The sequence below is a fragment of the Panthera onca genome, chromosome D3 (assembly GCF_046562875.1).
Source record: "Panthera onca isolate mPanOnc1 chromosome D3, mPanOnc1 haplotype 2, whole genome shotgun sequence".
Classification (NCBI taxonomy): domain Eukaryota; kingdom Metazoa; phylum Chordata; class Mammalia; order Carnivora; family Felidae; genus Panthera; species Panthera onca.
The window spans coordinates 11,817,881-11,831,941 of NC_138350.1; the positions used below are offsets into that span (position 1 = coordinate 11,817,881).

General features: G+C 36.4%; 1 protein-coding gene across 3 annotated transcripts in view; it reads right to left on the reverse strand.

Moving 5' to 3' along the window:
- MED13L (mediator complex subunit 13L) overlaps positions 1-14,061 on the reverse strand; it is a 302,742-nt gene that overhangs the window by 134,229 nt on the left and 154,452 nt on the right. For 2 of the 3 annotated variants that reach the window (XM_078435759.2, XM_078435758.2), the window contains exon 3: positions 9,026-9,110. In XM_078435759.2, coding sequence (XP_078291885.1) covers positions 9,026-9,110 — 85 coding nt within the window. Of the gene's footprint in view, positions 1-7,733; positions 7,843-9,025; positions 9,113-14,061 lie in introns of those variants that run through there. The other variant, XM_078435761.2, reaches the window with a different exon arrangement.

Here is a 14,061-nt window from a genome sequence, read left to right on the forward strand (position 1 = left end):
TGGTTCTTTTTTTCCCCAAGAATCTAGGAGAAATCTGGGGAAAGACACGGTAGCTATCTTATTTACTGGCCATAGTCAACAAACGTTTAAATGCCTGCTCTGTAATATGCTTTATATTCTGTTCCAAACTAGTAAGTGCTCAATAAATACCTGAGAAATGAATGCAATATACTAAGAAGCATTTTCCTATCATAACCTAACAGTGTTATTCTCCATGTTTGCAACCATTAATCATGGGGAGCCCCAAACTATTACTTGAATTTTCTTGTGTGCATATGTTCCTGCTAGTGAGACACTCAATGTTGGAGGAGGGGGAAATCCACACATTTCACTTTGTCTCATAGCCCACCAGCCTCACTCCAGACTAAAATCACAGGAGGTACTCAACATGTAAGGAATCACATAGATGATTTTAAAACAGTTCAGGAAGACTAGCACAGCTGCCCATATGCTATAGTTATACTTGAAGAACAGAATTAAGTCTTTTTGAGAGAAATTCTAAAATACAAAAACTAAAGAATATCAGAAATATAATTTCTCCTTTTTATATTCTAGCAACCTTTTTTGAATTATATTTGAGGGACAAAAAAATTTACACTTAACTTGACAAATAAACCTTCACACACACAAGAATGTCAGTTAACCCTAGCTGTTCACTCAGTAACCCCAGTCATCATTACTGAGATTTTCAAAATTCTCTTACTGTTAAGATAGGACCTAATTCAGTCAGGTATCATAATATTATCTTTCAAGGTCACAATGTGATGCCAGATTTCTAAAATGTTCTTTAAGCAATTCTAGGAAAGTATTCCTCTTTATTTTTTTTTTTAACTTTATTTATTTTGAGAGAGAGCAAGCAAGCAGGAGCGGGAGAGGGGCAGAGAGAGAAAGGAACAGACGATCCCAAAGCAAGCTCTGTGCTGACAGCAGAAAGCCCAGTGCAGGGCTCGAACTCACAAGCCGTGACGTCCTGACCTGGGCACCAAAGTCGGACGTTTAACCAATGGAGCCACCCTGAAGCCCCGAAAGTACTTCTCTTTAGAAAGTAATTCCCAGCCCCCTACTATTTACCAAAAATCAATGTTTCCAGAAGAAACAGCTACTAAAAAATGAAAATGAAATCACGTTGTGTTTGTATGTGTGCATATGTGTCCATGTGTATGTGCGTGCACACACACTTCTGTGCTATGCCACATGGCTCTAAGTAATAAAGTACAGAGACTAACTGGACTCCAAAGTTGGCAAGACCCAATTTCTTTTTTTTTTTTTTTTAATTTTTTTTAACATTTATTTATTACTGAGAGACAGAGAAAGAGCATGAGCAGGGGAAGGGCCGAGAGATGGGGAGACACAGAATCCGAAGCAGGCTCCAGGCTCCGAGCTGTCAGCACAGAGCCCGACGTGGGGCTTGAACTCACAAACCACAAGATCATGACCTGAGTCGAAGTCGGACGCTTAACCAACAGACCCACCCAGGCACCCCAAGACCCAATTTCTAATCGCAAAACCATGGCAGACCTGAAATAAGATTGTAAGAGCCACAGCAGCAGCAGCCACAGCCTAACTCAGCAAACTATTTCCCAAATGGAACTGTTGGAAGGTTTAGAAGGGAGCCCCCACTGGCTCTGGCTCCTTCAGCACGCCTCAAACTATGCAGGAGCCACAGTTTTCAAAGATTAAAAAGTTCAAGGATGGGGTGCCTGGGTAGCTCAGTCCATGAAGCATCCAACTCTTAATTTCAGCTCAGGTCTTGATCTCAGGGTCATGAGTTCAAGCCCCACATTGGGCTCTGCGCTGGGCACAGAGCTTACTTTAAAAACAAAAAAAGTTCAAGGATAGTGTTTCTCTACCACACCCGGAATCAAAGTGCACTTTAGTGCTATCATCTAGTTATACAGCTGCTCAGATAGACTAAATTTTATATAATTTGATAAAAGAAACTCCTTACCAGCATCAAAGCCTTTATTTACTTCACCACTCCAATCTATATCAAACATATATGCAAAAAAGTCCCCTTCCTAGCAACTAGTCTCCTTCCTAGAAATTGCTCCCAGTTCCCAACCAAATAAAAGAAATTCACATAATTTAGAAGCTGAAGAAATCTTTTTCAACTGATCCCTTCTATCTTCATTATTTCAGGTTCCTACTGTGTCCTAGTGGATGGCTGCCTCCTCTGGCCAAGCACACCCTATCTTTCCCATCCTCTCCAAAATCTCTGTAAAAGTTAGGCATTTCATAGGCCTAGCCCCACCTGAAATAATTTTTTAAAAAGTCTTAATCCATTCTCTGTCCTAAAAGTATTAAATAGATCAACTGATTGGTCTCAGGGTGAATGTGTTTCTCTCTAGACATTTACAAACAGATACATGCTTTTACTCACTTGTGTCTGTCACGTCTATAGCAATTCTTCCTTTAAAAGCATATGGCCCTTAGATCTAAAGACTCCTTTTCCTACTTCCTTTAGAGAACTGCACACTGCCACAACTCAATAAAATAGGAATTTATTGATTACTCATTTCCTGCTCTGTTACCACACTTTACCCAAGGACTCTCAATATTGCAAATTCTATCACCATTTCTTCATCTAGGCCTGTACCCAACACCATGCTCCAGTGAATATATTTATTATGTTGAAACCTTAGAATCAGCATATCCAAGGACAGTGCTCATGTACCCTCTGATAATTACCTCTACTAAATCACAATACCACAGGACATTGAAAGCTAGTAATATACAAATATAATGCTATTGCTATCACAATTAGAATCCAACTTCCTTCACGTTATTTTTACTGTACTCTTCTAAATGACTATCTTCACTCTAAACACCAACTCCTGGTAAACCAAAAAGCCTGGGTCAAAGGCAATTCTAGAAGGTAGTTATAAACTACCTTGGGGTGACTGTGGTGGCAATCCATTAGGAAAACAGCACCAGTGGACTACTCTGAAGGGACATTAGGTCTTACAAATGTCAAATAAGTCTCCCTAAGTAAGTATGGACAGGATAGAGCTTAACAGCCTCAAAAGACCCATGTGATCTATTGTGTGCAAAGCAATGATTTATTTGCACTTTAGAGAAAAAAAGTGCCTTTCCATCAAAATCAGCTTATGAGTTTGATTCTAAAAACTTAAGACAATTAAAATTAAAATATACTACCACATTTGATAGCATTATGCCAGACATTTTAAGCATTTCTAGAAGCTACAAAAGTAAGATTTTTTTAAGTCTCATATATGATGCAAATCACTAAGTACTGAACTGGGTAAACAGTACTAAAACTGGGTGAGATGAATGGCACACATTTCCCGGCTTTTTTTTTAACAGCTCTTCAACCCAATGTTTGCCTTCATTCAGATAGCATCAGGTAAGATGGACGTACCGTACTATGAAAGCTATACCAATTACAATAACATAAGAGTAACAGCCACTAACTCTGCAATATTAAAAATGCCAAATGAAGAAACTACTGGAAAAGATTGCAGGTCCTAGTTTTCCATAATCTCTTCGCAGTCAACGTCTTTCTCCATAAGTGAGGAGTGTGAAGCAGCCTAAACTTGAAATACAAAATGTAACCTTTGAGAAGTTCATTGTCTGTACATAATAAAATCTCACTAAACTCCAAAGACCGATGAAAAACAATCTGAACAAGGACATTATCAAAAAGGACAGAAAATCAGCACAGATTCTATGTAAGTAAAAACAAAATTAATTCCAGGTATGTTGCCAAAAAGGGATAATTGATCATTAGGAAAACAATAAGCACACTTACTGTCTCAGAGGAGAGAAAAAAATATTCATGACCGGATCCTCTAAAACTATACGACCTCAAAGGCCCAACACTTTCAGATACTGAAATTTTGACTAAAAAAATCACAACTGAAGAATATACCAAAAGAGGGCAATATGATTCAAAGTTTAACAAAATGTGTATAAATACACGCATAATTGCGTTTTAGAAACATATCTGTATTTCAGTAATGGAACCGACGCCAGTTTGGAGGACAGATTACAAGAAAGGAAAAGACTTCAATTAATAGGTATGGTAGCTTGCTATGTTTTTCTGAAAAGATTGTATCCTTTTCCCAAATATGCACTGTCCCATTAACATCAAGCTTGGCCATATGACTGGGATACGTCCTACAGATGGATAATAAATACTTTCTCATTCATTTGACTTTCAGCTTGGTGGCACATTTCTCAGCCAATGCAACGTGAGCAGAAACGGCATACACCACCCCTACACAGAGTCTTAAACGGGCTATTACGTATTTTGCCATCGCTCTTCACGCTCCATCAGGAGCCCAGCAAGTCTTTGACAGGGCTGTCCCATCTGCATGATTCCCAACTGGAGGGAAGAGGATACAAGGAGGGTTCCCAGTAAAGGACTCACAATGGGCAAGCAGTATGAGCAAGAAATAAATGTCAACTGATGTAAGAGAGTACGCTCTTTCAGGTTTTCTGTTACTGCACCATAACGGACCCTAACCTGACTACAGAATTTTGCCACTGCAAAATTTTATGAAACACTTACGAGATCTTCAAGTAAGTCAATGGCAGTCAAAATGAAGAGAATGGGACTGACTAGAGGGATAACTGGAAGGGGGGGGGGGGGGGGGCAGGGGGTATCCAATATTATATGATAAGAACCATAAACCACCCAAACAAAAAACTCAGGGTACAAGGATATGAAACAGGGCACCACATGGAAGTAGGATTGGATGAATTATAAATGAATCTCAAAGAGTAAGATTTTTTTCAACGATTACGGGGAGACAGATTTCTGCTCAGCATAGGAGACTTTCTGACAATGAACTTTCTAGCATCTAACTAACTGAACTTTCTAACATCCCTCTGAAGATGAAAAGAAGTCCTTTGGAAAGCTGGGTTCACATAACTAGAGGTTTTCAAGGAAAGGATGGCTGACTACATAAAAAGGATATTTTAGAATGGGATTCTAGAATTATCTGAGCAAACAGGCTAACAGACTTTTAATGCTGTGTCCAACTCTGAAAACAGTAGTATTGATCATTGTATTTGCTAATATTAACAGCAGTTAGCCATTTATTGAGCTCTCATAATGAGAAAGGTACTATGCTGAGCAAAACAATCCTTCATCATCTTATACGTAAAGAACAAGGGCTCTGCAAGCTTGTCATTTGCCATATATTAATTCATTTGGCAGAACAGAGATATAAAATATCTTCCATCTCTAAAGACAATGAAGAAATGGACTTACAGCAATGTATGCCCCTGCAAAGATAGGTTATATTATAGCCAGATATGTTAGCTTCTATCTGACACCTTGAAGGAAAACGCTCTTGAGTAAGCAACAGTGAAGTTTGTTGTTTTAGTTTTTTTTAAGAAACAGATGACACTAGCTAGACACATACAATGCAATGTGCACAAACATTGAAGAGCTACAGGAGGAATGAGTGTGATAAAATGAGTGAGGAATGAGGAAAGATAAAATATGTGAAGTCATATTACCTTAGAATTTAAAACATTCTACACAGCATCAATACGGTATCACCTCAGCACCAATCAATAGCAATTAAAATGAAATTATCTTATTCTGTGTGAAGTTTACAATGTTACCTTAATTTCTTCAGTGAAATTATTTTTAATAATTACTGCAGAAACTCATCATTCTGTATACACCAGCCAACTGCTGCCTTTTGGAAAAAAGATCAATCTGTATGACTCCCACTTAGCTATAAGTAAGATCTTCTCAAAGTAGTTAATGGAATTCTTTTTTTAATTAAACAAATCAGTACACTTAAAAATACAAAAAGCAGAAATAATAAATCACTAGTGCAAGCTCTGTGAACATGCGAACTAAGAAAAAATTCATTGGGGAAGCACAAATACCCTACAGGTGATACATTCCTTGATGATCTACTTCAATAACCTCAATTCTGGCTTTCATGCTAGAAATTCAAAACATCCACAGTGGGAAACCCAGTCCATATCTATCTGAATAGAAGTGAAAAGACATGACAGAAAATTGCCAGGAATAAGATAGTAAAACTGCATTTCAATACATTTAGGTTGTAAACAGATAAGCAAGTTAAAGCAAATGGTCTAAGTTAGGGATGAACAAAAAGGCAAGCATGTGTTAGCCAACCCAGTTTCTGTTGACAATGGATAAAGAGATCTAAAAGCCACCATTTAAAACGTGTCCTTGCTTCATAAGCAGGGTAATTCTCACTCATACAATAGTTACTTAAAGTTTGGTGAAAAGAGAACATTATTTTGAAAGATAAAAGAATTATAACAGTTTTTCAAAAAAATCTCAACTTGTCCATTCTAATTGTAGAAAGGGAGCTAAACAGCTTCATTATTAATTATTTTCTAAAACAAACACTTTTATTTCAAATAAAGTCTTACAAGAGAATTAACATCAAAATATGCAAAATAATAAACCTATGGGGAAGCCAATTATTGAACAGTAACAATAAGCCAAGTATTATGCGGCACACATCATATACATCATCTAACAAAAACTCAAGGTGCAGAGTATCCTATACTTAATTTAAAGGGTGTTTACTAAGGCTTTAGTGAGGTTAGGGTAACTGCCCAAGTAACAGAATGTGAAATCAAACCAAAGTCTAACCCAAAGTCATTTAGAACTATCCAAAGCTTTATTGTATGCAGTATGTCACAATGAACTTTTCTGTTTTATTATTTTATTTGAGAGAGAGAGAGCATGCGCGCGCACGAGGGGGGGGAGGGGCAGAGAGAGATGGAGGCAGAATCCGAAGCAGGCTCCAGGCTCCGAGCTGTCAGCACAGAGCCCAACACGGGGCTTGAACTCATAGACTACGAGCTCATGACCTGAGTGGAACTCAGACACCCAGCTGACTGAGCCACCCAGGAGCCCCAATGAACTTTCCTATCAAATAATAATTCAATTTGACCTGTAGTTCAGTTTTTATCACAAATTTAGAATTCATGAGCAAGAATAAATGAATTATCTGCATTTCTCTTCTCTCCCAGTTTTTCTGTTCTTCTCATTTTCTCCCAACCATTTAAAACACAAAGACTGAAAAATTACAAATTAATTTTTCTAAAAAAAACTAAATTAGGATATTAAAATAACAGAGCGAGCTATTTTTTTAAAGTATGTATTTTGTTCCATATACATGAAAAACATACATTTAAAAGACTGTTTAAAGATGCATTAATTATAATACAGATAGTAAGAGCTTCACTACGGCGTATTTCAGAAACAGTAAAGTTTCCACATTTTCCTGAAGGGACTTTGTGTGTGTGTTTGTTTTGTTTTGCAGTGGGAGAGAGAATTACCAAATACTTTAATTATTTAGGAGCATTCAACTCTCAAAAATCAATGCTTCAAAAATATACTACTGCCTTAGTAACAGATGGCTGGCCTCTAGGCCCACTCCAAAGCACAGAGGTAGGAACTGAAGTTCAGAATGAAAAAGAGATAAACTTGGTGGGAAAGGTCTTTCTGAGTGACCTAAACGGTGACAACTTATCGACCCCGGCTTAGGAACCCTAAGCACTGACAACTGTGGTGACACTGCCCTAACCAGCAGCTTGTATAAGGAACTGAATAGTACCAGAACGTCCCTTCAGCTCTGATCATCTGACAGTACTACATAAAGACTCAGGAAGAGAAGTGAAAAAGTTCTCTTATGGAAGTTCTTAATTAACCCATTCCTTGCCATCTATTTTTCCCCTTAAGACACTATCCTGAGCCCGGACCATACCGTTATGCCGTAAAGTACGGAGGTGCCTGAACAATGACAACAGGTCAAAAAGCTATAAAAGCCATCATGAAGGGGCTTCCCCTGGCCAAATCTGGAAGGACTTACACATCTAAATAAACAATGATAGCAATGAATTATAATCCATGTAATAAAACAGAAATCCATTCCTCCAAATTTATATAGCTAAAAAGGGAGATAGAAACATAAGAACACATGTACATATAAGAAAATGAAAAGCTCTTCCTTACAAAAGAATGTCCAATAATAAAAGTAGAAGGAATGGTGGCATTTGAATCAACACTACAGCTGCAACAGTACTAACCAATTTAGACAACAGAAGATAAAACACAAGACCAAACGTGATAACAGGATAAGTACACAATCTCATTGTATGTGGCCGCAAATTACTTACTACAAAATTAACAATGATCGCAGTTAACAAGTACTCGCTAATACACAGTGTAGAAATGTCATGGAACACCACCTCAAACAAGTTCATCAACAATGTTAATACCACTGGCCTTGAAATCACAGACCTCCTGCTTTGATATACTGGGGACATGACATCATGTCTACACTATCACTACAAAATGCATAACCTAAAGATAATCATGAAGAAACTATCTCAAATTGAGGGACATTATATAAAATATATGACCTGAACTCATTCAAAATGTCAATGTCAAGAAAGAAAAAGGACGGCTAAGGAACACTTTTAGGTTTGAAGAGACAGGAAAACTAAAATGTATGATCATGGATTGGATCTTGGGGGAAGGCGGCTTAAGATATCAAGGACCTAACAGGGACGGTGATAAAGTTTGAGCTGAATTACATATTAAATAATGGCATTTTATCAATGTTAGATTTCCTCATTTTCATAGTTGTACAGTGCTCACATGTGAGGATATCCCTTGTCTTTAGGAAATGTACACACAAACACTTAGAGGTTAAAGAAAGAACAATTTCAAGTGTACATGTGACTATCGAGTGGTTCGGAAAATAAATTTAAAATACACACACACATTAGGAGTAAGAGAGCAAGCAATCGCACGAACTATAAAGCAAACCGGATAAAAGAAAAACCAAGTAAAGGATATATGAAGTTCTTTGTGCTATTCCTGAAACTTCTCTAAAGTCGCAATTATATCAACAAGAAAGAAATGAGATTTATATAATTTTATCTTTATAAAACTGCAAACAAAAGCATTTTGAGACCTAACAGGAAAACCTACGAATATACAGCATTACACCTGGGTGTCTCAAAACAACTGTGATGCTGTTCCTTCTCTCACCTTTCTAACAGATTGTGGATCGCTTTGAAGAGCAGTGTCCGACATTCATAGGAAAGGCCATTTTCCCAGAGTCCTTCTTCCACAACTGAAAAAAGCAAAACAAAACAAAAAATTGAACCAGTAAGTAGGACATCCAAATAAAAATAAACTTTTAAGACATTTTTCTAAAGCAAAGTTAATGAATTCATTTAGATGATCTCACACTGAAACAGAGAAAGGAAGTTAAATGCTTGCCAGAAGTCATAAAATACCTATGTATGGGAGGAAATAACATGTTTCAATTTTAAAGTCTTTGGAATGTAAGCATAGTACAACTCCTCTCCGGTAAAGGTCATTCCAACCCAATTTTTCAAAATTTGAAATCATTCAAAGCATTCAAATCGTTCTAATTTCTTTAAAAATTTTTTTCTTTCTTTAACTGTCCTAAAGGCGGTCTCTTAATAGGATTTTAAGGACATGACTTTAGGAAAAATGCCAGGAAATTAAATCTTAATATAAGATCAAATTTATTTCCTAAACTCATAATTTCATTAATGTCGGACATTTGGGGAAGTATCATATTTGCCTTTGAAATATATTATAACACTAAGCCCCAAGTAACTCTAACACCAAGAGAATCCAACAGACTAACAATGCCCCATGCATTCCTAACATTCTTTTCATATATAAAAGGATATAAAACGCCCTAGAGAAGACAGTTAATTTCCTTTTAAATTATATTAGTTCAGTTCAAGATAGCAAAAAATTGGAAGGATGGAAACCACATTTGCAGAAGAAAATTCTGTCTCTTACTTGTTATCTTGACAAAAGCACTCACCAGAGAAAAGTCGGACAGAGAATTAAAACACACGTTAAGTCCACAGGCATTTGTAATGCTTTTACCACACCAAGAGACATCTCGAAATCCATCTCTATATTCTCCAATCACACAGAATTAGGAAAAGTATATTTACATTCATGGGGTTCATTGATAGCACTTTTTTTAAATTATAAAACTGGGTTTGTTTGGTTTTTTTGGTACGTCAGGTTTTTATTTTCCTATGTGGCTAACCATGATTTACCCAATTTTCCCAAAGCCACCTCTGTCAGAAACATTTTATTATTTATCACAAGAGAAATGGAAATAAAGTACAGCAAATAAACAAACGTTCCACTAGCAACAGACTACTTCTGGTCAGGACAAAACAACCAACAGCTTTCTACAATCCTCTGAAAGTGGATTCTTTATAGATCTGTGTTCTCACACACATCTATCTTCTGGGTAGAGCTTTTCCTGGGTGAGAAAGAGAGCTAACCTTTCAATAAAATGAACAACACATATTAATTTGTTTTTCCTTCCTTATGTGTCTCACTGATTCTAAGACACCATCAATTTTTTTTAATGTTTTTGAGAGAGAAAGAGTGCAAGCAGGGGCGAGGCAGAGAGAGAGGGAGTCACAAAATCTGAAGTAGGCTCCAGGCTCCCAGCTATCAGCACAGAGCTCCACGCGGGGCTCAGACCCACGAACTGAGAGATAATGACCTGAACCTAAGTCGGACACTTAACTGACTGAGCCACCCAGACACCCCAACACCATCAATTTTCAGATGCACCATTATTTTATATATCGCTAAAGGTGGTGGGGTAAGCTCCTAATTCAACTATAACATGGCTCTAATCACTTAGGATTCTTAATTTGCAATTATTTAAAGTGCTCCTTTAGATTTATTGACATGTTTTCTTTTCAATATCATTACTGTATATACATAAAACGGATAATACAAGCTGAAGAGAAAAGAAAACAGGTTAGAAATTCCTAAAACTTGGGGAGGCTGAGTAGCTCAGTCGGTTGAGTGTCCAACTCTTGATTTCCACTGAGGTCATGATCTCAAAGTTCGTGGGATTGAGCCCCATGTTGGGCTTCGTGCTTACGGCATGGGGCCTGCTTGGAGTATTTTCTTTTTCTCTTTCTTTCTGTCTCTCTCTCCCTCTCTCAAAATAAATAAACTTTAAAAAAAATTCCTAAAACTTCATCAGCATTCAAAGTGTAACTCTTCTGAATCACATTTTCAATCAGTCACTAATGTCAGTTAGTGTTTTCTATATAATAGTCTTTTGCGTCATAAAGAGTGCTGGTGATGTAGCATTTGTGAAAGAGTTGCATCTTTTTTCCAAGATTTTCTTCCAAGTTGGTGACAGCTATTCTGTATGTTGTTAAAAAAAAAGTTAATCAAAATCTTCAAATACACTTTAACAGGCCCCCATAAATTCTTAAACCAATTATCAACATTGTGTCATCTGTTTCAACCACCTTGCTTTCTTTTTGTTTTTCTTGATATGCTTTAAAGATAAGAACATACTTTGGTACACAACAAATCAGAACCTAAGCAAGGTCTATAAATTGCCTTTCATGTTATATCTCTTAATTCTCCTTAATCTATAACAGCTCATCTCCTTTGAACATGCATTAACTCACTGAAAAAAAACAGGTATCATATAGAATACTTCATATTCTATCTATTCTGATTGCCACCTCATGATACCATTTTTTAATGTTGATGCTACTTGGACCTTAACAGAAGATGCGAAAGTTTTCAAACAACCATAACTCTCTATTTCTTCCTCAAATAGTCCTGAAATATTTTAACTGAAATATTTAAGTGTTTAAGTGTTTAAATGTTATGTCATGCAAGGTGGAATACTAAACAAGTTTGAGCAATGCCAACTACACCACAATGGTAAGATACCATTATAATTTTATTGTGATTTCAACAATTTTAATTTTTTTTTAACGTTTATTTATTTTTGAGACAGAGAGAGACAGAGCATGAATAGGGGAGGGGCAGAGAGAGAGGGAGACACAGAATCCGAAAGAGGCTCCAGGCTCTGAGCTGTTAGCACAGAGCCTGACGCAGGGCTCGAACCCACGGACTGTGAGATCATGACCTGAGCCGAAGTCGGACGCTTAACTGACTGAGCCACCCGGGCGCCCCTGATTTCAACAATTTTAAAACAGACTATAGAGCTGATTTTTTTTCCTTTGAAAAAATTCTTAAAAGAACAATTAAAGAAGACCTACAATTAACATCATACTTAATATGTTAAAAGACTGAATATTTTCCCCCTAATATCAAGAACAAGGCAAGGATGTCTGCTGTCACCACTCTTTTTCCATCTTTAGAGGAGGTGTCAGCCAATACGATAAGGCAAGAAAAAAAAAATACCAATCATACTAATTCAAATAGAAGAAGTAAATATCTCTATTCATAGATGACATGCTGTTAGAAAATCCCACAGAATCAGCAACAACAACAACAACAACAAATAGTTACTAGATCTAAAACTGAATTTAGTTAGTTCACAGTATACTAGGGTCAACAGAAATTTTAAAAATCCTATTTCTATATACTTTAATGAATAAGAAATTACATTTTTAATTATCATTTACAATAGCACCCAAACCCACGAAACTCTTGGATATAAAACTTACAAATTATGTGCAAGAATTATACACTAAAAACTACGATACTGATAAAAGAAATCAAAAAGACATAAATAAATGCAAAGGTATACATTGATCATGGACTGAAAAAGTTACTATTGTTATCAATATTAGATCTAGAGAGTCAACTAAACAAATCTAGAGAGTCAACTCGGTTCTAATCAAAAATCTCTGCAGGACTTTTTACACAAGGAGATGGCAAGTCTACATATTTCTATGACAAAGCAAAGGAACTAGAATCACCAAAATAATATGGTAAAAGAAAAATATAGTTGGGAGACTTACACCACCTGATTTCTAGATTTACTAAAAAACTAGAAGTGACAACATAGCACAGTACTAGAGAAAACTCAGATATATAGATCAACAGAATAAAGAGTCCAGAAATAGACCCACAAATATACTGTCAATTAATTTCCAAAAAAGATGCAAAGGCAATTCAGTGGAGAAAGACAGTCTTTTCAACAAATGGTGCTGAAGTAAATGAATATCCTTATGCAAACCAAAACAAAACAAAACCTTCAAACTCTACCTCACACCACTTAGAAAAATTCAACACGGTGCTGAGGTGGCTCAGTAGGTTAAGTATCTGACTTCGACTCAGAGCTTGGAGCCTGCTTTGGATTGTGTGTCTCCCTCTCTCTCTGCCCCTCCCCTGCTTATGCTTGCTCTCTCTCTCTCTCTCTCTCTCTCTCAAAAATAAACATTTTTTTAAAAGTTAAAAATAAAACAAATTTTAGAAAAAGAAAAACTAACCCAATATTGCAAAACCTAAAATTATAAAATTTCAAAAACATAGGAGAAACTTTACATAAGCTTAGGTTAGCAAAGATTTCTTAGATATGACACCAAAAGCATGGTCCATAATGCAAAACTGTTAACCAGGGCTTCATCAAAATGAAGACCTCTACTCTTCAAAACACATGTAAAAGTTACGTTAAGCTACAGAAAAGACAAGCCACAAATGAGGGATAAGCAGTCACAAATCATATATCAGACAAGAACTTGTATTTACAATATGCTCTTCTGTTTTAAATCTATCAAAACTCAACACTAAGGGAGGGGAAAAAAAAGTTTAATGGACAATAGATCTGAACAGAGCTTCACCGAAAAAGGTATATAAATGGCAAATAAAAACATGAAAGGTGCTTGAAACATCACCAACTATTAAGGAGATGAAAATTAAAATCACAATAAAATATCATCCATTAGAACGGCTTAAAAGAAAAACTTGAGTACTACGTGCTAGCAAGCATACACAGTAACTGTAATGCTCATCTACTGCTGAAAGGAATGCAAACATAGTACAGCCACATTGGAAAAGCTGACTTTGGCAATATTTTCTGAAGTGAAACACATATTTGCCATGCAGACCAGCAATATCCATCGTAGGGGTGTGTGTATGTGTGTGCGCGCGTGTGTGTGTGTGCGTGCACACACACACACCCATACATATACACATTTATATATATATATATTTTTATATATATACATTTTTATATATATACATTTTTATATATATACATTTATATATATATTTTTTCCAAGCAGAGT